The 23,823-nt window shown below is 43.1% G+C and overlaps 1 protein-coding gene across 5 annotated transcripts; it reads right to left on the bottom strand.

Moving 5' to 3' along the window:
• Window positions 1–1,273: 1,273 nt before the first annotated feature.
• Window positions 1,274–22,543, bottom strand: slc12a7a (solute carrier family 12 member 7a). Of its 5 annotated transcripts, none has more exons than XM_028975997.1 (26): window positions 22,149–22,543; window positions 19,530–19,624; window positions 19,289–19,408; window positions 17,145–17,291; window positions 16,975–17,029; window positions 16,753–16,883; window positions 15,883–16,133; window positions 15,564–15,775; window positions 13,509–13,688; window positions 13,315–13,413; window positions 11,715–11,772; window positions 11,451–11,625; window positions 10,042–10,160; window positions 9,028–9,126; window positions 8,734–8,853; window positions 8,484–8,588; window positions 8,169–8,337; window positions 6,837–7,032; window positions 6,348–6,517; window positions 5,987–6,118; window positions 5,048–5,155; window positions 4,601–4,708; window positions 3,768–3,940; window positions 3,607–3,621; window positions 2,334–2,467; window positions 1,274–2,251 (listed from the first exon to the last, which is right to left on the bottom strand). In XM_028975997.1, the coding sequence occupies exons 1-26, from the start codon at window positions 22,273–22,275 to the stop codon at window positions 2,160–2,162; spliced, it is 3,390 nt and encodes a 1,129-aa protein (XP_028831830.1). In that variant the 5' UTR covers window positions 22,276–22,543; the 3' UTR covers window positions 1,274–2,159. The 5 variants fall into 5 exon arrangements, with proteins under 5 accessions (XP_028831830.1, XP_028831832.1, XP_028831831.1 ...); XM_028975999.1 differs by lacking the exon at window positions 22,149–22,543 and adding an exon at window positions 20,051–20,441; XM_028975998.1 differs by lacking the exon at window positions 3,607–3,621.
• Between the last annotated feature and the right edge of the window lie 1,280 nt (window positions 22,544–23,823).

Raw genomic sequence — 23,823 nt, 5'->3', positions numbered from 1 at the left:
GGTTAAAAAGAGTTCATGTCTTTCATGCCACTTGAAGGATTAGGACATCTTTTAATCTGCGGAGCACCCACAGTGACATGGGGCCGAAGTCCACGCAATGTCCCCCCCGGTCCACTGTCATGTGATCAAAGTCCCTGCGGGAGTAGACGGCTCATTTGAGTGATGGGGAGAGGAGCGGATTTCAGTAAAACATGATAAAAAGCCGTTCCCATCAGTGGGAAGGGAACGTCTTCACAATCCGACTCTGTTCACACACGAAGGCCACCGGATGGGTGACATTGTGATCTGCCTTAAATAAAGACATGTGAGACGTAGTGTTTCAACCACTGAAATGTACAAAGTACATGATTTCTTCTCAGCAAAGTTAGTAGCGTTCTGGTTGCACTAAATCTTTTTTAAAAAGTGTTCCTATAATATGACAAACGTTGCTCTGTCAGCCATGAGACGTGGGACCAAAGAAGCACCCTTCTGGTCACACATACATCAGTAAAACAGAAACCTGTAATAGTGAAAGGTTGTGAACTTCTTTGGAAACAAAATTACAAAGATCCCCTTCCACGTCTAATGTTTACCTGTGTTCCTGAAGCACCTTATTTCAGGCATTCCTCAAATTGCTTGCACGCCTAGACTTCTCTAAAGCAGTGTACCATTATTGAAGAAATGCAATTACTTGCACTAATATCTACAGGACAAATAAAAAAAGAGGCCATGCATTTGTGAGTGATAAGACACTCATAAAATGGACACTACAGTTTTTGTACAGCAATGTTGCTTCATTTTTATTACATTTATCTCGTTCTGGATAATATATAAATCAGTAAGTATGTTTTTATAAGTGATTTAAATGCATTTTATATTATTTTACAGACTTGAAACCTTCAGTTTCAGTCGAGCCCATGGGACGCGTAAAAGACACGTGAAATGTTCAGGGTTAAACTCGGCCGGATAGAGGGCAGCGTTTCACCAGTTGAATCCAAAAGGTGCACAGTATTAATCTGAGACAGGATGCAAGGTCATGGCTACTATGATTTTTTTTAGATCATTTTATTTTTCTTTAAAATAGAAATGAAAATGTGCAAATGTGCACCTTAAGAAAACAGGGCGTAGAATTTTGGCACAACAAGCAGGTTTGGAAAAGATCCCACTTTTACACACCCCTCAAAAGTTATAACAAGAACTACAAAGCTCCCCAACAGCCTAGGTTCTATTATTACTCATACAAAAGATGACAAACTGTAAAAAAAAAAAAAAAAAAAAAAAAAAAAAAGGCTACAAATTATATGGCACATTTAAAAAATAATAATAATAAAAAAAATTAAAAAAAAATAAATTTTTTTTCCCCGTTATTCGAAAGATTTCCACCACAGTGTTTATTTATTTATATGCATTATTATAACTTTATGTAGATTTTTTTGTTTTTTTTACAAAAGTAAAGCTGTGCGCAGTAGTGCAGTCTTCATCCTATACCAGCTGGAAACCTTCAGAAGTCACATTATCAGCAGATATGAAGATAAGAAAATACATTTGGTGATGTTAAAATATACATTTAACAAGTAGAAAAAAGTAGTGCATAGAAAACACACCAAGTCCTATATACACAGTAGAATAAACATTACATGATCTAGATGGCATATTTCTGTTGTATATTGTTTTCATGTCATTTTTCATCTTCCGTAAGGGTTACAGTAGTTAAACCCTAGAGTGTCAGTGGTAATGCAATCAAATTTTTATACATTCAAGAATTCACACATTTTTTTCCTATATTTTATTCATCCATCGACCTGTGCTTTGCTTTAAAAAGGTCCTATGAAGTCAGAAGTAGGCTTTTCTTCAAACAAAGGGAAATACTGCATTACACACTGGCACACTACTGTCCATGCCATTAAAAAGATCCCTGCGCTGGCTTGTCCACACAATATATACAGTCGTGCTACATTACAGGATCAATTCAAAACACTGAGTGTTCTTGTCAAAGTTCCACAAATTTCACAAAAAACCCATTATTTTACAAAAGCCAAACCAGCCTGATGAAACACAGAGACGAAGATGCTGGCATTGGCTCTGATGGCTTCTTTGTCTTCCTCACTGGGGCTCAGTAACTTTCTGGCTCCACCAGGTGGCAGCACGGCATGGTGTCACCTTCCCTATCCTGCGCAGGGTTAAGAGTAGATGGTGATGACCTCGCGTCCTCCTCCACGCACCAGCAGTACGCGGTCGAGCCCCTCCATCAGAACCTCGAGGAACTCCATGTCTGAGGGTGGACCGTTAAGGGGTCCATTTTTCAGATTTGAAACGTTAAAATGGCAGGAGTGAAAACCGGGTGAAAAGGATACAGTTTTCGTAGCCACCCGTGTGTTTCGGGGGTCCGGGCATGTTCAGCAGCACCAGTTGAGCGTCTTTAGATTTCTTCACCACGGCCTCATTCAGTTTGACTGCCGTGTGCATCCTCCGCACATTTGACTGGTTCCTGAGGAAAGATAACTTTTTCATTTTTATGTCGTATGCTTCACAACGTCAGCAGGTATAGAGGATTTCAGCAGATGCTAGTGAACCGGTTAAACCATTGCTGAGTTTGGGGTGTGTCCGAGAGGAAAAGGCTGGACTACAGTTAGAGGTCTCCCGCAGCAATCAAGGAATAAATAGATCAAGTTCCCTAAAAGCTATAGGCAGGGTTGGGATTTTACAGAAATGCATGTGATGGAATAAATATGTATTCAGAATACAAAACTGGCTGTGCTCAGTCTGTGTTAAATTATACTTCTGCTGTCATATAAAAACTTAGGTATGCCAATAATTACAATAATAATAATTAAAATCAATAAAATAATGTTCATTTTGACAGTGATTACAACTGTACTGTAGAAAAACATATTTCTGAATACATTTATGAAGATGTATCAAGAAGTCAGTATCCCTTTGAGAGGATTTTGCCCAACCCTGGCTACAGAGAACTTTTTTTAAAGGTCCCCATCATGAAAATGTCACTTTGTGACATTATTTAACATTAATACGAGTTCCCCTAGCCTGTCTGTGATCCTGCAGTGGCAATGGCAGTGGCAGAAATGACATTGCAATTTCCCTGTGATCGGATGTACAAATGAGCACAAATATATATATATATTTTTAGTTCTGTGACACGAGAATCTGCAGAAACAGGCTGAAACAACTTCCTATCTGCGCCAAACATTGTGGTCTGTGAATGGTGTTGATGACGTCATTTGATTACATTATATATATATAGGCTGCTCTCCTCCTCTCTCTTCCTCATTAGCATTTAAAGCTACAGACACGGAAATGGCATGTCCTGGGGAAATCTCATTCTCTGACTGTGTTTCGGAAAGAGACTTAAGACTCAAACTTAAGGGGAACACTAAGACCTATATAAAAGCAAAGATTATGTCAGGGGACCTTTAAATGAGTTTTTATTTGTTTTATTAGTCAGAAGCACAGGTTGCGTCAAGCCACACTTGCTGTGCGATATTGCATCATGCAGATCCGATCCGCTCCTGAATTCCTAGTGCATGCAGTGACTAGTGAGTAGCAGAGCATTTTAAGGGGTTATATTGTTAGCAGTTCTACACACATGCAAAGGGCAAGGTGACTTACAGACTCTCCCATTCTCTGGCGGGGGAACCGGGGCGAGGCGAGAACAAAACAAAAGCAAAAGGGCTCAGCTGAGTTTGAGAGGAGCTGCTGGACATTCACTGTTAATGTTTGCTGAGAAGGCAACATGCTCATGAGCCACCGGGGGGGGCAGCAGCACTCACGGCTTCATGTTGAAGAGGTCCCGCACGGCCATGCTGGCCTCGCGGTTCCGGCTCCGCTCCGAGACCAACTTCTCTTTGGTCCAGGTCATGTGGACCCCATCGGGGCTGGGGCTGACCTTGTCTTTGTGGGCAGCAGGATGGGATCTGGTGTGGCGATCGTGGATCAGCTGAGCCTGGAGAGACAGAGATGGTGACCCTACTGCGTGAGGTGCTGAGGTGGTGGAGGTCAGGGGTTAAAAGTGAGTGCGTGTGTCTGGAAGGGGGTTTAAGGTGTCAGTTTCATCTAAAGACACTACAGTACATGCAGAGACGTGGGGGCAGACAGTGGGGTGCACCTCAAAGCCTATTTCCCCTCAAGCTGTTTTCAGCTCCTCGCCTATTTCAACCACAGCATCCTGGCTGTGGTTGGACTCTCAAATCATGTCATTGCAGGTACTGGTTAACCAATTTATTACCCTCAGGCCAAAAAAAATAAAGGATTCATATCATTTTTCAATGTGCTGAACAAGGAATTGCTTTATTTCAGCAGTAAATTTTATCTGCATCCAGACAATATATTTGGAATTAAACCTCCCTGCACCTTTTCAAGCATGTAGAGTGAATGTTAGTATTCCAAACACACATCTGGTATGTCTTGAAGCCAAATAATGTGTCACTACATGCAATCAAATATCGAACAACCCAGCTAGAATGAGAATGGTGTGTTGTAGCTACAAGTGACTGCAGGTGGGTGAGAGTGACAGCATTTTGCGGTGGGCACGGGGTTAGCGGGGTGGACAACTGGGCGGAGTTGGAGGAGCGCCGGGTCATGCCGAGTCAGTAGTCTGGGCTACCTCTCTCTCGAACGTAAGCCCGGTCGGGACCTGCAGTGTGTTTGGGCTCTGTGCAGCCGGCCTCTTCCTCTTGATGGAGCTGCGAGAGACGTCTGTGATGCTCTGAATCTGGCAACCCCCGCGGAAGGTCGACGAGAAGACAGGCCAGAAATCACAGAGAGAATTTGCATTTCCCACCATGAAAGCCCCAACGAGTTTCAAACATCACTGCACCAAGGATAGTTAGTATAGAGATCACTAATAATGATTTCTACTGAAGGTGGGACCCAGGGTTCTGAAACACAAACTGAAGAACAGCGAAAGACCAGAAGAACCTATTATTAGTTTATACCTTTAAGAGGGGGACCTGGAGGGAGATAAGCCTTGAACTGTGTCTATGGAACTGCCAAATACTGTACAGCTGAAGCTTGATAAAATATATATATGGATTTTGCGGATCATTCATACCTCTCTTTCCCGCTCAGTTTTGGACAGCTGCATCTGCTTGATCATCTGAGACCGTTGTTCCATCACCAGGGTTTTCTCATATGTGAAGGCTGAGATATCGCTCTCATGCTGAGGACATCAAAATAGAAAGTTTCAGAAATCCACTCGCTGTCAAAGTCATAATTTTGAGTATTTCTGTGCATCGGAATCTGCACTACTTAAAGACATGAACAAAGGAACAGAAAAGTATAAATTATCTTTACAATACTAGAGACATAGGAATAAATAACGGATTGTAAAACAATGTTATAGTGTCTGATAAATTCATTTTGCAGTGTTTTTACTGAAAGGGGCAGTCTTAGACATTATAATGTTGAGGTTGAGGTTTTTCAGTTTTTACTGAAAGGGGCATTCTTAGACATTATAATGTCATGATAATAGTCAAATCTCCTCAGTTGTTCCATAAAAGAGCATTTGGAAGAAGAACAAAGTAAAACAATGTAATTTTATTAATTCATCCATACATATTTGAGACTTTATTTTTTTATACTATTGTATTCAAGTATGTATATGGGTTAGATTTCAATTAAATGTTACTAAAAATGTTCCTAAATCCCAAACCAAAACTAAAACGGTCTCCTATAAACCACAGGAGACGATCTTAATAAACCGATATTGCTCTCGTACTTCTGCTGAGGAGGTGAAGCCACATGTCCACAAGAGGGCACAATGACACCAACCAGAAGTTGGCCTTCTTTTTAAAACCTTTTTCTTTATCACTCACGTGAGCTGAATGGAATTACCGTCACCAACATGAATGAAATCAATAAAAAAAAATAAATACCCATTCTGCTGTTCGTCAGCCAAGAACATGTTCTCAATATGCTGACTCGGGTCTTCTGCTAATGCGACCAGACCTGTGAGGGCACTTTACTTAATCGGCCTTCTATTGCTCCTCACCATCTCCACCACCTCCACCTCGGCGTCCAGTCGGAGGTGGTACAGAAACATCTGCAGATCCTTCTTCATCTGGATGCTGTTGTCGTCCATCTGAGCCACGGTGAAGATGCGCATCTTGCACTTCCTCCATACCTGGGACAGGAGGAGCGATCCACAAATGAGCATCTCGCTACAAATCACAAAATGAGCGCCAGGCTCATATTGTATCACACACTCTGTGACAGAAGTGTTTGCACCGTGACGTTGTGTATATAGAGCTGAGCTGAATTATGCTTTATCATGATTTATGGTCACAAACGATGAACTGTGTATTTAATAAGCTGGAGGGTGGCGTTTGTGAGTGTGCGAGAGACGCCCGTACTTTGTGCTGACGCAGCAGGAAAGGCAGCAGCATGAGGAGGCCTCCATCGTGGACGATCCACCACACGTCAATGGTGCCCTCTCCCAGCCGCTCGTGGTTGCTGGGGAAGAGGTCGATGTTCTTAGCCACCAGCAGAGCCTGGTGAGCCGCGGTGGTCTCGCGCACAGTCTCTGTGGGATGGAGGGAGCGGTTACGGGGCCAGGTTGGGTCTGAATGGGCGTTCCCACAACAACTGCAACGTTTGACGCACCTTCAGCTCCTGCTACGATGGCCTTTGACCCCATATGTGGATTTTTGCCACTTTGAAATGATATCCACGTTTTCCACAAATGAAAAAGCCTAAATTAACAGATGATCCCTCACATATCTAGTCATATCGGCTTGTTTCTAGACATCAATCAACTGTTCTTTTCCTACTCTCATCAAGTGTTAGCAGCAAATATGTAAAAAGAACTATGTAAGCTGGTAATGAAAGTCATTTCCCCTCACCTGTGAAGTTCTCCCAGGTAATGGGGTTCTCCTTCTGCTTCCAGTTGGCTGGCCAGGCTATGAGTACAGTATTGTGCTTCATGCCCCCCAGCCCGGCAGTCTGGATGAGGTGGGAGAAACCGTCACGGAGGTTGGAGGAAACCACCACGTGGCAGAAGCCCTTGGATTTCTCTGCTGACATGGCGGCCTTCACGTTCTGCGCACAGGCATCCAGATATCCAGATTCAAATTCACGTTCTCAAGACATGCCACTGTATTTTGCCCTTTCAGCGTGGACTTCTTCACAGTGTCTTCACCCCACATATTTTTAATAGAACATCACGAACAGCTGACCACAGTCTTCACATACAAAAAGGTTTTTGTGGCAGGGAACAGATATCATTGCCATAAGCGTTTCTCATTGCGCAATACAACTTTCAGAGAAGAAGTCAATGATGAATACAATCACTCATGATGAAACCAGTGAGCAAAAGTAGAAAACATTTTACATTTAAATTTACGGCATTTACCAGATGCCCTTATCCAGAGCGACTTACAATCAGTAGTTACAGGGACAGTCCCCCCCTGGAGCAACTTAGGCTTAAGGGCCTTCTGGTTCATAGGCGAGTGTGTTACCCCACTAGGCTACTACCACCCACAAAACTGATTCTGTCCTACCTCTACTGAATTCTATTGTGTTTTTGTGTGTGTAAAGATGACGGAGGTATCAGCTTCAGCTTTTGTTTTGATAGGTCAGAAAAAAAGCCTCCAATGTATGGAATCACACTTGTACCAAAATATTGAACAATAATGTTTCTAATATTAAGCTAAAATAAAACGCTTTTACTTTCTCAGTGCTGGCTTTGTAATTACTCCACTCCCTTTCTTGTTTGCGCTGCCTGTTTTGTAAGTAGTTGGCCTAGCGGGCCACTGAGGAAAGTACCGTCCCCACACACTGCCCCCCGGGCACCTGTCATGGCTGCCCACTGCTCCCTCAGGGGACGGGGACACATTTTGGTGTTTCACTGTGTGCTGTGCTGCAGTGTTTCACAGTGACAATCACTTCACTTTCAAAATATATTGACTCTGCTGTGCCAGACGTCATCATTACATTCGTCATTTAATTAAGAAATTTACTTATTTACATTTACGCCATTTGGCGTACAAATGACAGACATTATGACCCAGATCTGATTCCCTACCAATGTAGGTAACCTGTTATACTTGTTGGTTTGCATTGTGGAGTAACTGGAGGTCATTAAGGCGCTGTTCACCCTGCAGTAAGATATCTGGAGCTTTGTCAACTTTTTTTTATGCCTTGACCTTCATAGCTGTGAAGGGTGGCGTTCTCACCTGTTCAGAGAGCTTGGCATCTGCACCCCTGTTCATGTAGGCGCCCTCCAGCACAGAGCTGACGATGGTCAGGCCTTTCCCGGCCTTCAGCTGGGTGGTGAAGGACAGCAGGCGGGGGTGTTTGACCACCAGGTCTGAGTCCAGCTTCAGCAGCACCAGGACCTGTGGCCTGGAAAGCACATCCATGGTGAAAATGGCTCTGAACCCCATTCTGAAAGCCAGTGCTGCTGTTGTGCATTTGAACACATTGCATTTTTTTCTCTCTCTCGATCGTGACATCTTAAATTGGACTATATTTGATTAAACTGTCTTCACCTCCAGTTTTTGGTGTGAGGGGGCGCCTCCTCCAGTTTGATGAGGGCATAGCGAGCTGCATTTAGGGACAGTCCGTGTATCCCATCACCCCACTCTTTTTCTGCTCTTCAGGCAGAATGAATAAAAGTTCAATGTCACGATGCTGCAGGTCATGAATGTAAGATCTGACTCCATATGAGAGCTTTTATACACAATATCTTACATTTTGCTTATATACATGAGCAACGGGACACCTGGTATAAACTCTTACCCACTGTACTCAATGTACTTATATATGCATCCGGCAATCAGTATGGTGGTGAGGGCGTAGTACCAGGAGGAGATGAACATGAGGGACAGGCAGAGACTCATTCCCAAGAAGGATAAGGTCCTACAGGTGAGCAGAGGCAGTCTTCAAAGACAGGAACCATGGTAACATAGAGCTATCATCGAACAAGAGAATAAGAGACTGGGGCGACAACACATTTCAGAAAGCTTCTCGAATTTTCAACATTTTAAAAGTTAAATGGATGTCGCTAAAAGGATTAGCAGTAGCTTGACTCACCAATGGTAGAATTTAAACCTTGGCCTCCAGTTTGGGGTGCGCAGTAAGGTTTGAACAGCACAGGCCAAGTTGACAAACAGGTAACACATCAAGAAAAACCTGGATGCAAACACAAGATAAGAAATGCAACTATTAGAGCTACAGATTGGTTGGAACGTAATTATGTAATCGTTCACTGAAGAAATGAAGAGAATTGAGCCTGCAGGCCCTCCAAGAGACAGGTTGAAAAATGGGCCTAGATGGACGGATAACACGGCAACGACAGGAACAGATAAGGACAATGTGGAGACCATATAGGTATGTGGGTGTGGATGGGTAAGAGACATCTGAATCAACCAGGAGGGAATGAAGTGCTGAGGGAACATCCCACAGCAACCAGATCAGATCGGTTGCAGATCAGCAGAAGGACCAAGGGCCAGAGAGGAGGAGGCAGAAAGGAGGGATGGGGCACCACCTAGGGCAGGATGCAGGGGGCGAGTGGGAGACGTCCCGGTCCAGGAAACATTCCAGGTACAAAGGGGCGAAATGTCAAGATTTGGTTGTATTCATCTGATGATCATGGAGAAGGTGAGTCAGGCCGTAATGCCTAAGTTACACAATGCCTGTGTTCTTGTATTCATACACTTACCTACATACTACACCATTAGAGTTCAGATTCTTCACAATGCATTCACATGCTAAGACCCTGTGTGGTGGAATACGTAAAAAAACAGCTTCCACCATGTTGTTGTGTGAGACAAAATATAAGTCAAAAAGGTATTTACCATTTTCATGAATGCTGGGTTAAATATTTATAGTTAAAACAAAAAAGATGGTCTTATATATGGTCTTATATACATATAATGTATATAAGATGGTCTTATATACATATAATAGATGGTGTATATACATATTTACATTTATCAGACGCCTTTATCCAGAGTGACTTACAATCAGTAGTTACAGGGACAGTCCATGGAATGTATTTCCTTGGCCCTAAATGCTTAATAATTAATAACTGCAGCAGAAACTCACATTGAGAGAATTGGGGCAACGGAGTCCAGCGAGGCGATCAGGATCCCAATCTCACAGATGGCAGCAGTCAACAGCAAAGCCCAAGTGGGTTCCCCGTTCGCCTTAGCATGACCAAAGACCTACAGTTCACACATACACACACATACGCATCAACTGGCAATGACAGCTTTATGTCTGCAAACTGCTGTAAAACCTGTGCTGATGTGCATACACCCCACTAAACAGTTATCAGGTTTCTTACACATTTTTACGAAAAAATTCCATGACTTTTCAATGACCCTACGGCACATTTTCATGCACGCACGTTCTCTGAAATTTCTGTGCAAAGTTGAGAACAAAAAAAATAAATAAAAATCACAAAAAGCACGTTACGTTCACTACGTAAAGCCGACAAAGGTACTACAGACCTGCGCTAGTTTTAAACATTCTAGTTGTAAAACCAGAAAAAAAAAATCTAGCAGTCTTACTCTTGTACTTCATTATACATTCACTTGTCAATCAGATTTCAAAGACTTTTCTTGAACTTTATATGTTTATTTCATACCCCAATACATGGAATATGAAATGGAAATGCCTGGAAAATTCTCTTTCAAATTCCATGACTTTTCCAGGTTTTTATTGACCATAGGAACCCTGAGACGTGCGCATGCAACGGCCCAGCAACGGCAAGAACTCCTGTGACTTTTAGCATGTGTCTGTAGCTGTAATTAGTGAAAGACTACAGAGACAGTAAACTTATTTTTGATAACTAACTGCCAGCAAATAAAGAAAGTAATGAAATAAATATGACAACATGCAGATTTGATAGGCTGGGATCTAACTATTGTTGTTGACAAATTCATTTCAAATTAAACATTTAAACAAATGAAATCACACATTTTACAATCACTTACTAGTCACAAAACTATAATGCATGTTTCAACCTATTATAGAAATGAGTACGCTGAACTGAATTGCTCTTCACTGTTTGTAATGGAAAGTGAAACAATTTGTGGAACACCTGCCAATCAAATCCATTTGCGCAAATCTGCAAGCACTAACGCCAGCCAACCGGTTAACCGGCTACGGTGCTGTGAGAGAAAAACAGCAATTGGTTGCCGCTCCTGTGCTCCCGGCGCAGCAGACACGCCCACCCTCAAGCACTGATGGGACACAGCATTCTTTTTCTTTTTTTTTTTATGTGTTTAATCAATAATTAATTTTGACAGCCCACAATTTTCCCAGTAGATGTGGGCTGCCACGGTTTTGTGGGGCGATCAGTTGTCCAGCATAACATGCAGTGGCGTGGATTTATCTATCTATCTATCTACAAACATATAAAGACACACATGTTGTACTGGTATAACTACGTATGTGACAAATAAAAATCTTGAAAGTGACTATAGTGTGTGTGTGTAGTTTTCACTCACCTGCAGGAAGGGCATTAACTTATCTCTTGCAATGGCCTGCAGCAGGCGGGGAGCCCCGGTGAGGCTCTGAAGCCCCGCCCCACAGCAGGAAAAAAAGGAGCCAATGATGATCACCCACTTTGAGGGCCACGCCAGCGTGCCCAACACCAGCGAACTTTTCACCGATTCGCCAAACCTCGGAGTCAAGCAGTGTAGACTAGAATGAGTACACGGACCTTTACTCAGGCTCGAGGGTAATCGCTAGAGCTGGAAACAGTGACTTACTTGTCTCTCAAGACCACCCCTTCAATGGAAGCCCCGAACAGCAACACGCAGGAGATGTCTGGGTGCGCTCGTCAAGGCAAACACACAATCAGAAATGTCTCCCGCTATTTCCAGAATTAATGTCTGGAATTTTGCAACGATCCTCAACCTGTACCCTTACTCTAACTGTTAAAAAGGTCTGGCAGGAAATAAGAATACATGACTATAGCGCCTAAAACTAATGGAACCAGTAATACGCTTGCATATAAAAGCAACGGTTCTGTGGCAAACAAAGTTTCATAATGAAATTTTTGTATGAGCCAATCACACGTAAAAAATTTAGACTTGGAATTTTCATATGAAATTATTGTTGAAGTTTACAAATTAATAGATAAATCTGATTAAATAGATAACTTTAGAATAATAATCCGGTCTCCGGTCTAAGATAACCTTCAAGCTGGATCGCTCACATGGTTCCTTTCCACACATTTCAACACTGCTCATGCCAAAGCATAATCACTCTTACAAAAGATGATTCTTTGTGAATATTTTCTCTTCGTCATTTTATACTTTAAAATTTGTTTTGTTAGCATTATCATTCCAAAGAAATGTCTTCAGTTGCTGGTTTATGGCAGTGGTGGTGGCCCCGTCCCCACACACTGCTCCCCGGGCACCTGTCATGGCTGCCCACTGCTCACCAAGGGTGATGGTTAAATACAGAGGATACATTTCGTGGTGTGTTTTAGTGTTTAGGGGTGGTAGTAGCCTAGTGGGTAACACACTCGCCTATGAACCAGAAGACCCGGGTTCAAATCCCGCTTACTAACATTGTGTCCCTGAGCAAGACACGTAACCCTAAGTTGCTCCAGGGGGACTGTCCCCTGTAACTACTGGTTGTAAGTCGCTCTGGATAAGGGCGTCTGATAAATGCCTTAAATGTAAATGTAAATGTGTTTCAAAATGACAATCACTTATCATTTGGCTGGGTTGAAAACCCACTTGTCAGGTTCATGTGTGAGAAACGTGGTGCGTTAGCATGATTTTTTTTTTTTTTAAAATGTAGCCTAAGAGTCACCTCATATATAAATTGCCCATAGACTCGCTTTTCAGCTTGTTAACTGAAATAATGAAGTTATTACATGGTGATTTTGTGAGGGTGGTGCGCAGCGATGACTTTTTGAGCTGAAACCTGTGGCAGGAATGGTGCTTGCACTGGATGTTTGATTTTACTGTTACCGTTTTCTCGTAAAGGACACCTCATAAGTTTAGTGTATGCGCACTCACCTGTGATGTGTATCTGCACGCGGCTGTATGCAGTACCAGAATTGAATCCGAAATACGTCAGACTGACAGGTCTATCGCCAACCTGTCTGATCAGGATGATCCCTTGCCGATCGATTGATGCATCTCTATAATATTTTATGTTCTGCATTGAAAAAGTGGATGCTTTGGTCTTCAAAAAAAAATTAAGCAATCCTGGAAAAATTGTCCTTTGCAATTCAGCAAAAAAAGTTTGACCAGTCCACCATAAATGGACATCTAACTTCAACTGTCCAACCAACTCTTAGTATGTGAAATATTGCCCAGCAATCACTCTCTTATGCTCACTTTGTTAGGATACAGATGATGGACGTGGTGGCAATAGCCAGGATGGTGCCAATAGGAATAGACCTCTGAGCGTCCCTCAGATCCCCTGACCTGTTGGATCCAGCCATGATTCCTGAAACAGAAATATGAGAAAAATGTCTATTGTTCATTCCTTACACAGAAACAAACCTATCCTTCTACTTATTTAGAGCAGAAAGTGTCCCTCACCAGTGACGGAGGGGAAGTAGATCCCCACCAGCAGCGTGAAGCAGGTGGCGATGTCATTAACCACGTACGTCCTGGCCGGGGATTCGTATCGCTCCTCTGTTTTGTCCGAAACAGAAATAGACGGTTGCTCCTTCTTTTCCACCAGCATCCCACTGGGCCCATAACTCCCCCACAGGTTCTCTGCAGGAAACAAACCTATTCAGACTCGGGGCAAGGCCGGAACCTGTCAATCACAGCATTCCTGACAATTTCCTAGAGTGCCTTCTGGCACAACCACACCCCTTCCATTCACCATTAACTGCAGAGATGAAACATTATTCAAAGACTGCTGAAGCATTGCGTGGTCATCATTTCAATGTGTCACCGCTGTTAATCAGTCGGTGCAGACAGACACGCCTGGTTTCCCTTCCAACTACGGCTGTTCAACAAGTTAAGCAAGTCGTAAAACTCCGCAGAGCGGAAATGTGGCCCTGGGGACACAGTCCTGCTACTGCAGTGTTTGACAGAACAATATAGTTGTTTTTGCTGGCCTGTTTAAATTTTTGTGTCAAGCTGTCATTTTAATGTTAGTCTTAAGTCACATCCATACTTATTTAAGTCTAGGCAAGTTTCAGCTGATTTAAACAGAGCATTTTAATTATTATTTAATTTTAGTCAGAATTATCATGACTATTTTAGTCTAGTTTTAGTCAACAAAAACTGATGACATTTAAGTCAATGAAAAAAATATATTTTCATCTCTTTTATTCTCTATTTAACCATGTCAGTATAGTACAAGCACCTAGTGCAGACCAAACCAACACTTTCTTTGAGTCAAACCCATTTCATAATAAAAAAAAAAGGTTGTCTTATTATTATATTATTCAGTCGTCCCTAACAATTTTGGAGCCCTAGGCAAGATTTTAGGCGGCGTCCCCTTGCATCACAGTAAACTCCACTGCTAGTGTAGATATACTCACAAGAAACTGAATAGCTTTGTCTTAGAAATTCTTTTATTTAAATGAACCAAATTGAAAACATTTAGAAAAAAATACAATAAAAAGGAACAGGTTAAAGTTACATTCCACTAAACCCCACCAACGGCTCAGGAATGGCCGTGTTTCATAATTTTATTATTATTAGTGTTGTTGTTATTAATTACTTGTGGAAGAAAATAGCTGATACATGGCACAGACAACTCAAATAAATAATTTAGCCTGTTTAGAGTGAGATATGCTCATAATGTGAAAATATGACATATGTGTTGAGGCAGAAATGTACTTGGTGTTAGATATGTATGTATGTACGTACATACAGCCACGGTCCTGTGTTCTTTAAGTCGTACTCAAATATTAATGGAATGTATACAGTGATGCAATACCTGTATAAGTTTATAGGGGCAGTGTTGCAAGACCTGCACTCAACAGATGGCTATTAATTGGTTTGCAGCCTCGACACTGACCCTTGGGGGTAAGGAGTACACACTACAGATTACGATGCATAGAACGGACGCAAGTATCAGTAACAAACCTTAACAATGCAAATGTTTAGGGATACGCATTCATATCTCACAGCAAGTATATTTCTGCATTTAGAGTGATCTAATGAGTGATTAAAAAGGGGTGTAATTGTAGTGTTTGATAGAAAAACAACAAAGTACATTACTGTTTGAAAAAAAAATCACAGCGAATAATGACAATTCATATTTAGTTCTTCAGATATCATGTAAATATCATGGAGAACTATACTGCAATATACCAAGCATTGCAAAATTGCTAGTAAGTGTGACATCATTACAGTGTAGAACATATTAATTAGGCCTGTGGTGGACATGTTTAATGTTATATTCATGTTCAGAAAGAAAGTGCAGGAAAAATAACTTGAAGGGTCTCTATAATATACAGTATACCGGATCTGAGGCTCTTGAAGGGTCAAAGTATGGCTGATTCCGAAAAATGCAAGGTTTCCACACCAAAATTTGAGTTTACTGGTTGTGTATGATTGGTTTGTTCCCCATTACAATAGCACAGCAATGAACAGCAACGCTCTGAATCGCAAACAGGGAAAAGTGCTGACCTGTGATAACCCCGCTGAGCAGTCCAGGGATGGCTTTAATTTCAGTGACGTTGTTCAGGTCGAAGTATTCATCACACGTGCTGTTGTGAAGGGAGCCTTTGCAGAAAAGTTCCCACAGCTGAGTTGGCTGCGTCTCATTGCCTCTCATCTCGGTTTTCCTGCAGACCTCAAAATTTCCGTTCTGTAACGAACGGTTTCCCAGAAGACAGACCCTGGCACAAACAAAAGAAAAGACATTCATGAGTCTTCGGTGGCAGTACATCTGTAATGACTTTCAGAGAAATATACAGCGTTGTGATGTTCCTTGATGAAGACTCACGTGTCGTTGGGTGTGCTGATGGCCGTTTTGATGACCCCGGTGTACATGGCCATGATTGACAGAACCACACAGGACAGGAAGACCAGCGCCAGCTTGTTGACATACTTGACCCCCACGAACACGAGGAGGGCCATGAAGGCCAGGCAGCAGGTGCCGTAGACACGCATGTTGTTCAGCATGGCCTTGGTCTTCTCCTCGGGGTCGGTCAAGTCGTTCATTCCAAAAAGAGCAGCACTTTTGACGATATACATCTGGCAAACAGCAAATGCACAGATTACAGCTATATGCTCCAAATAGAAAATTGAAGAGGTTAATTTCAGACACTACGCAGCACTAAAGATACTGTTATTTCTCCTCAATGTTAAAATTAAAATTAAAGACAAAAGTCAATAAACTGTTGCCTTTTATTTAGCAATCCTCAATGCACACATTTTTAAAAATTAGATTTAGATACATCTGTTTTTGATATACTTGACTGTTTTGCATTGACTGAGTTGCCAATAAGCTACTTTTATAAAGTAACATTTGAAAGTGAAGTAATTTTCATTGTGAAACACAGAACAGCACACGTTGCACACAATGAAATGTGTCCTCTGCATTTAACCCATCCCCCTTGGTGAGCAGCGTGCAGCCATGACAGGCGCCCGGGGAGCAGTGTGTGGGCACGGTGCTTTGCTCAGTGGCACCCCACGGCGGTTCAGTATTCGAACCTGCAACCTTCTGATTACGGGTCTGTTTCCTTTCCCACTTGGCCACCGCTACCCCCTCCCAAGCATGCTAGTCTACATCTACTTATTTACTGAACAGCTTGAACACATTTGAGAGTGTCTGAACAGTAAACAGTTCCATAAAGAAGAGTGCTGTCTTTACCAAAAGAATCTCAATGGTGCCAAGTATGTACATGGATCCAGCGAAGGTGGTTCCCAGGTAGAAGCACAAGCCCACAGCCCCACCGAACTCTGGACCCAGAGACCTGGAGATCATGTAGTAGGAGCCGCCAGCTGGCACAGGGACAGCAAAAAAGAATTAGCAGATCTCTTTTCAATTGGGGTTAATGGTTGTTCACTGTTAAATATGGAAGGCATTACTCACCTGGTACCACACCGTTCGTGGCGATGGCACTCATGGATATGGCAGTCAGCATGGTCTAAAGGAGGGAGGTGGAGGCAGAAAGGCAGAGAATTAATGTAATCTGTACAGTCCTGACCCACCGAAAGGACAACTCGGCTGATTTAAAATTGTCTGGAGGAAAGTGCACTTACACATGCACAGCACATGAAGACGATGAGGAAGGAGCCCACGATGCCTGCCGTGCCCACTATCCAGGTGAGCCGCAGGAACAGGATGACTCCGAGGATATTTTGCATGCAGGGCAGGTAGACGCCAATGAAGGTCCCCATCTGAGGGCTCTGTATGGGTCAGGGCCAAATACATACATTTCAAGTGACTATGCTACCACAGGTCTAGCGCCCCTGCTGGCTGGCTGCAGCACAGTTTGTTTTCAGTGCCACCCATCCCCATGAAAAGAATTTATTGGAATCCAAATAAATCAATGCTGAAGATCCATGTGTTTTCAAGCTTGACTAAAAACTCAAATCCAAGTCATCAGTGAAGGGGGATTTGGCAAAAATATCTTTTTCGAACTGTTTCCACAACGCTTATGTATTGTTTTCCTCCAAAAACTGTTTCAATGCAATTGAATGTAATTCTACATTGAAACATCTACATCTGTACTTATTTTTTATGATCAATTATATTATCATACTTAATTATTGATTTGCTTTTGTTGTCTTTTAATTTAACTATATAAATACATTGATTCTATTAAAGTCTCACAAACCTTTAACATTTTAATTTGTCATTATAAAAACCTAATTACAATTACATAATTATTTAAATAAAAACATCTGGATAGAATTATGGCAGAACTGAAATGTGACATATTACACTCCGTCGTTAAAATGTTGGCTGGGTAAACACACTTCCTGAAGGCTTTCATTTGAATATTATATTTATGCATTTTTACATGTCTCAGTCACCAATGCCTGAGAAAATGGTTCACAATGAGAAATAAGTGCCTCAGTCTGTATGGTTGTGTTTAATTATACTAAATAAGTTGGCAAAGATAGAGTTGAAATGTTATTGCATAGAAAACATACTGTATGATACAACAAACTCACTCTAGCAGCACCTGTCTATGCACTGCTAAAATACTGTTGTAAAATAAAATAGAAAATCTAATATTTTATTATTATTTGTTAAAGGAAAAAAGTATTTTCCAAAAATTTCATTATTTATATTGAACAATAAAAATCAGTTATTAAGAATTCTTTTTGAAACTCAGAGAGGAGTGCTGTAATGTTCTCCATAACAGGAATAAACTGGTGCTGAATGCTTAAAAGACTCAAGATTGGTTTATTGTCAGTACAACAGTATACACAGTATACCGTGTATTGAAATAATGTTTCACACAGACCCCCCCCCCCCTCCCCCATAGTGCACTGATAAAAGAAAAATCTATATGTATATACACACTAATCTAAACTATACTAACTAAAACTAAATGCTGTACAGGTTGTTTCTATAGGTGAAAAGCAAAGCTTTTCTCTACAATGAACAGGACATCATGTAGGATGCTTTGGGTATGTTGGATATTTGAAACTGGACACACAAGACAAGACAAACATGTGCAGGAATGTGCAAAATACAGATGCATAAGGCTGGAAGTGTGCTTAGAGCAAAACTTGTCTATCAAAATGACAACCTCACCGTCAAGGGTTCATAAACAAAAAAATGACAGTAATGTCAGCCAAGTCACATACTTGAGATTTGTTCTTCAAGGCCTTCAGCAGCATAGCTTCAACTAAAATGCATTCTGTGTCAATCGCACCAGTGTTTAAAGCAAAAACACTGGGTGGTAGTAGCCTAGTGGGTACCACACTCGCCTATGAACCAGAAGACCCAGGTTCAAATCCCACCTACTACCATTGTGTCCCTGAGCAAGACACTTAACCCTGAGTGTCTGTAGTGGGGGGCTGTCCCTGTGACTACTAAGTGTAAGTCGCTCTGGATAAGGGCGTCTGATAAATGCTCTAAATGTAAACACTCAGAGCATTTGTAATAAATATCAATCTTTAGATTATTTTTATTTTTTTATGTTTCCAATTCATGGATTAAGCCTATTAGTAGATTAAAATGGGTTTTGAATGAGGAAATTCATTCAAGTTCTCTCTTTTTTTTTTTGTTTGTCTAGGACCCTCAGTCACCTTCATTTTCCCATTCAGCTCCAGATTCAACCTGAGACTCTTCGGTTTTATTCTGCTCCATGATCAGTGTCCAGATAATGTCCACACACACATTGGTACAGAGGGATACATGGAGACCAGAACTAAACCCTCCATCCTACCTTAACAGCCACCCGGTCGTTCTCTGCCTCCTCGTGCTCCACCACACCCTGTGTGAGGTTGGTGTAGTTGGCCAGTTTGTTGAGGAGGGACGACACCATGGGGTTGCTGTCCATTTCCTCCTGTGAATCACAGAAATTTTAAACCTTGACTAGAACTTTGATTCAAGGACTAAACGGCGACCAAAAGTGGTTGGTGGTTACCAAACGTTTCTAGAACGTTCTACAACATTCCGGGTGATACCTCAAATAGTGCCATGTTCTTCCCATCGTAGCAGCTGCTTTCATGGTCGGAGTTGCTCATGAAGGGGCTGTCTTCCAGCGGGCTCTCGTCGCCTTCTGCATCGGGTAAAAAAGTAATGGCATATTTCTGGGCCCTCGCAGCATTCTTGCGTTACACCGACACACAGCAAGCGTCACATCAGATATGACAGATGGTGGCAACGCGGCAAAAAACACATTCCTGCAGCGGAAGATACTGAAGTCATGATGCCATAGCCCTCACAACAGAGGATTGGTAAGCTAGTATACCTAGTATACCTGCGCATGGGAATCGGTGAAGGCCAGATATAGATCTGAGGAGGAGTGAGAGTAAAAAAAAATAATAGCAATAACAACGATAAATCATAGAAAGAGGTCGAAATAAGAACAATAAGAACAAAATTTTCTATCAAAGAGTTACAGTAGAAGTATTTATATTTATAGCATATTTAATACACAGTTCCACAGGACAGCCCATCAGTGCACTGCGAAGTCCCTGCTCACCTAGTCCAGATATGTGGGAGTCAGACCTGCTCTCCATGCTGGACCTGGACGGTGACAGTCCTGTCACCTACGGGGCTTCAGACGCACAGGTGTCAGAGTTAGGTGCGCGCCGCACTGCCATTACCAACAAGCTGCACCACCCACCAACGCAGAACACACCCCGGAGCTGCATGTCAGACACTGTGTGTGTGTGTGTGTGTGACCCACAAGTCATTGTCATTATAAAAATATATATTTAAAAAGAGCTCCTTCTCCCTAATGACTATTAATACTGTGGAGCAAAATTTCATTTTTCTGCGGGCGAGCTGCTTTGTCCACTTTTGCCGAGCAGGGTGGGCCTTGCGGGAAAGGGAGTGGACTCGTAAAGGTCCTGAACCTCCAAGGTCCCCTCGATCAAAGCACCGTCCCCACACACTGCTCCCCGGGCGCCTGACACACATTTCGTAGCGTCTCACACCGATCGATCCTGCCTTTGAACCGGGCGACCTCAAAAGTTGCAGGTACGGTTCCTGCCTGCTGCCATTGCGCATTTAACGCAGCGTTACCCCTGGGGCAGGACCAGTCAGGTCAGACAGTGACTTTGGATAAAAGCACCTGATAAATGAAGATAATGTAAATGAAGGTAATGCTCAACCAACATGAAATACGCTCAACCAGAGATCTGTCACAAAATGCTAAATATGGGGAAATAATCCACTACCATGCAATACAAGTACAATATGTTACACACAGTAACGATGTCTGAAAGTTGAGTCGTGGCAACTGGACTTTCTTTCTTTAATGTAGTCAATCGGAGTTCTGTTTTTCTGCAGAATGAAAGGTCAGATTCGCCTGGATGACTGAGCATCTTCACAGACACAGTAACAATGATTTTGCAATGCTGCTATATTTAACATGCAGCAAGAAAAGATGTCTACCACACGATCATGAAACCAAAAAGTAAAAAGTGGAATCATTAATCAACCGCAATTTTTGAAACAAATGATTAACGCCACTGCTGTCTGGTGAAAATTGCATCGAGTTGCTCCCTTTGTTTCCTGCTACTGAAAACAGCCAGCGTTCGATTTAAACTTCGGTTCGTCGTGTCGACTGTTCACGTCGAGTCGGTCAACCACGATTGCGACGCACAAGAATCCGCGAACAATCAGGCTTTGGTGGCATTGAAATGCACGAGTGCATGAGAAAGCTTCCACAGTAAAGCTCTCCGTTTCACATGCAAACGAGGCCACTGAGAGAAGCGGGGCGGTAAAGACCTTTCACGGGCCAACAGACATCCCCTTCCTGCTGCGTGGAAACGCCGCTGATGTTCCCGTCACGCTGCGGAGGCGCGCCGGAGAACTGACGCGGGTTGCCGGGTTGGGCGGATTCACGCCAGACACGCGGCGACACGCGTGGACACATTGCGGGCCGGATTCCTTCAGGTTCTTAAGACTGGACGGCTAAAAATCAGAACCGAACGTCGAAACCCCCCCCCCCCCCGGCTGGAGGAAGGTCGCGTTGCCAGAATTAAAGCGCGGGGACGGCTGCGCGGCGACCTGGCAACACCGCTAACTTTTTTCTTTCACAGCACGGCCGGAGTTGGGTTTTTTGGTTAAAAACCCCGCTTTGCGGAACGGGTCGTCGTGGACAGAAGGACTGTCGGTAACCGGTATGTCTGGTGCTGCTCATTTTAAAACGTATACGACGTGTTTATGAATTCGCTTCGGACGCACGTGCGGCAAAAACGTACAAACGCGCGCGAAGCAAGCAAAAGAAAGAAACAAACAAACAAACAAACAAACAAACAAACAAACAAAAAAAAAACGGGGATTCTGTTGCAAACGTTCCAAAATGTAAACTCTACTGTATTTTACTAGAGAAAACACCAGAAGACGGTATGTACGAGAGAAACAGAACAGAAAGACTACAGGCTGTAGTTGTATTTTTTTTGCGTGGGGTTGAATTCACATGGTGATCCGGGTGCTTCTCCTGCCTGAGGCGCATCATGTAAACAGTTCACCTGAGAAAAGCCCTGACTCGGCCGGAAAGAAGCTTCCTGGGTACGCTTGGACTCGACCAGGGGGTGGGGGAGGTACGTTCCTCACCCTTCCTGCCTTACCTGCGCAGGTCTCTGGGCCGGAATCCACCGCCACCTCATCATCCTGGACCCTCTCCACCCCGTCCTCCGGGTCTGGGGACGCGGCAGCGCTGTCCTCCACTGGGACCACCGTGAAGTTCGTGGGCATTTTGTCTCGGCTGTGCCACGCGCCGCCTCGCCCTCCGTCTCCGGTTCCTCCTGCTAAATTCAGACGCGGTGTCTGCCCGACCCCCCCCCCTCTGTCTCTCTGTCTCCGGCTCTGGTCCCGCTGCCTGAGGTCCCTGGGCACCACGTGACTGTACTATCCAAATAAGGGCTGTTGCACAACTCCTCCCAGACGACAAGGACCTCCCCACGGCAGCCACTCGCCGCGGCCTGGTGGGACGGGGGCTGCTTCCTTCCTCTTCCCAGGTCGCACCTAGAAACTGGCTTTCACAGAGGCTGCCCGGGAGGCACCAGTGTAATGGTAAACACCGCAAATGGCCCGCCCCGTCAACTGTGCCCTCAAGGCAAGAGCAGGGAACAGTCCCACCATTCACCAATGCGCCGAGTTTCCATGTGTTAATCCCACCAGAAGCGAAATGTCCATGTCCGTGCTCCTTCTGTCTGACCTCTAACCCTTTGGTCCGTAAATCCAATTCGATTAAACAAAGGTGAGTATTTTATTTTAATTTTTTTTTTTTTAACCCCGTGGTTTTGAAGACAGAGACACACACCCGCCCTTCAGATCCATGGATGACAACATTCTCTGCAGCTATAAAAATTAGTCACAGGGACATATCGGGAGATAAGATAAGGTGTTTATTGGCACGCACGCCGTTTGGACAATGTGTTACTGTTCCTCAGGTTAAGGCTGGAAATTCTAAATTCCCAGAAAACGCGTATTTGACGAATGTTGCCCAGAAGCGAAATTTCTGGTATAATTTTAGTGGAAAACAATTCAAGGTTTCCAACGATACTGAGATCTAACAGCAAGACTAATCACAAAAAAAGACAACAAAGGTTAAATAAAAGCTAATAATATGGAAAAACTAAAAATGGAGTGAAACAGGGATTATTATGGTAGTTCAATGATCAAAATTGTTGGTGTCAACACAGAATGAAGGTCTTTAGAGGGGTTTAAAACACAGGAAGTGCTGAGGGCTCAATTACTTTTTACAACTAAATTCCTTTGGGGACTGTGTACTCACGGTCTTGGCTTTTTTCTCAGTCCTGTAGCGCCCCCCACTGGTCAAGTCAACAAACAGCAAGGACTCTGCAGCTGCCAACCCTGCCTGTGGTCTTTCATAGGCGAGTGTGTTACCTACTAGGCTACAACCACACCACATTCATGGCAGTTAAGTGTCACTATGGAGACACTATGGTTGTAAGAAGGTTTGTGAGAAATTATTGATACAGCGATATATCGTGATATTTTACACAGTGATATTGTATTGATAAAGGGACATCAAATGTCACAATGACAATCATATTCACAAATATCGATATCTTTGTATACAAATTTAGTCCACCAGGTGGTGCTGTTCATCCGTTTTCTTTAGTGAAAGTGAAGCGATTGTCACTGTGAAACACTGCAGCACAGCACACGGTGCCACAACGAAATGTGTCCTCTGCTTTTAATCATCACCCTTGGTGAGCAATGGGCAGCCATGACAGGCGCCCGGGGAGCAGTGTGTGGGGACAGGACCTTCATCAA

This window comes from Denticeps clupeoides, chromosome 4 (genome assembly GCF_900700375.1).
Source record: "Denticeps clupeoides chromosome 4, fDenClu1.1, whole genome shotgun sequence".
Lineage (NCBI taxonomy): Eukaryota > Metazoa > Chordata > Actinopteri > Clupeiformes > Denticipitidae > Denticeps > Denticeps clupeoides.
This window is presented reverse-complemented; position numbering and strand designations above follow the sequence as displayed.

Coding starts and splice junctions, on each gene's coding strand:
- slc12a7a (XM_028975997.1), bottom strand. CDS start 22,275: ATGCCCACGAACTTCACGGTGGTCCCAGTGGAGGACAGCGCTGCCGCG. Junction 13,689..15,563: donor GCTCAGCGGGGTTATCACAG/GTCAGCACTTTT, acceptor TGTTTCCTGCAG/AGAACCTGTGGGGGAGTTAT. Junction 9,127..10,041: donor GTTGCCCCAATTCTCTCAAT/GTGAGTTTCTGC, acceptor GTTTGCATCCAG/GTTTTTCTTGATGTGTTACC.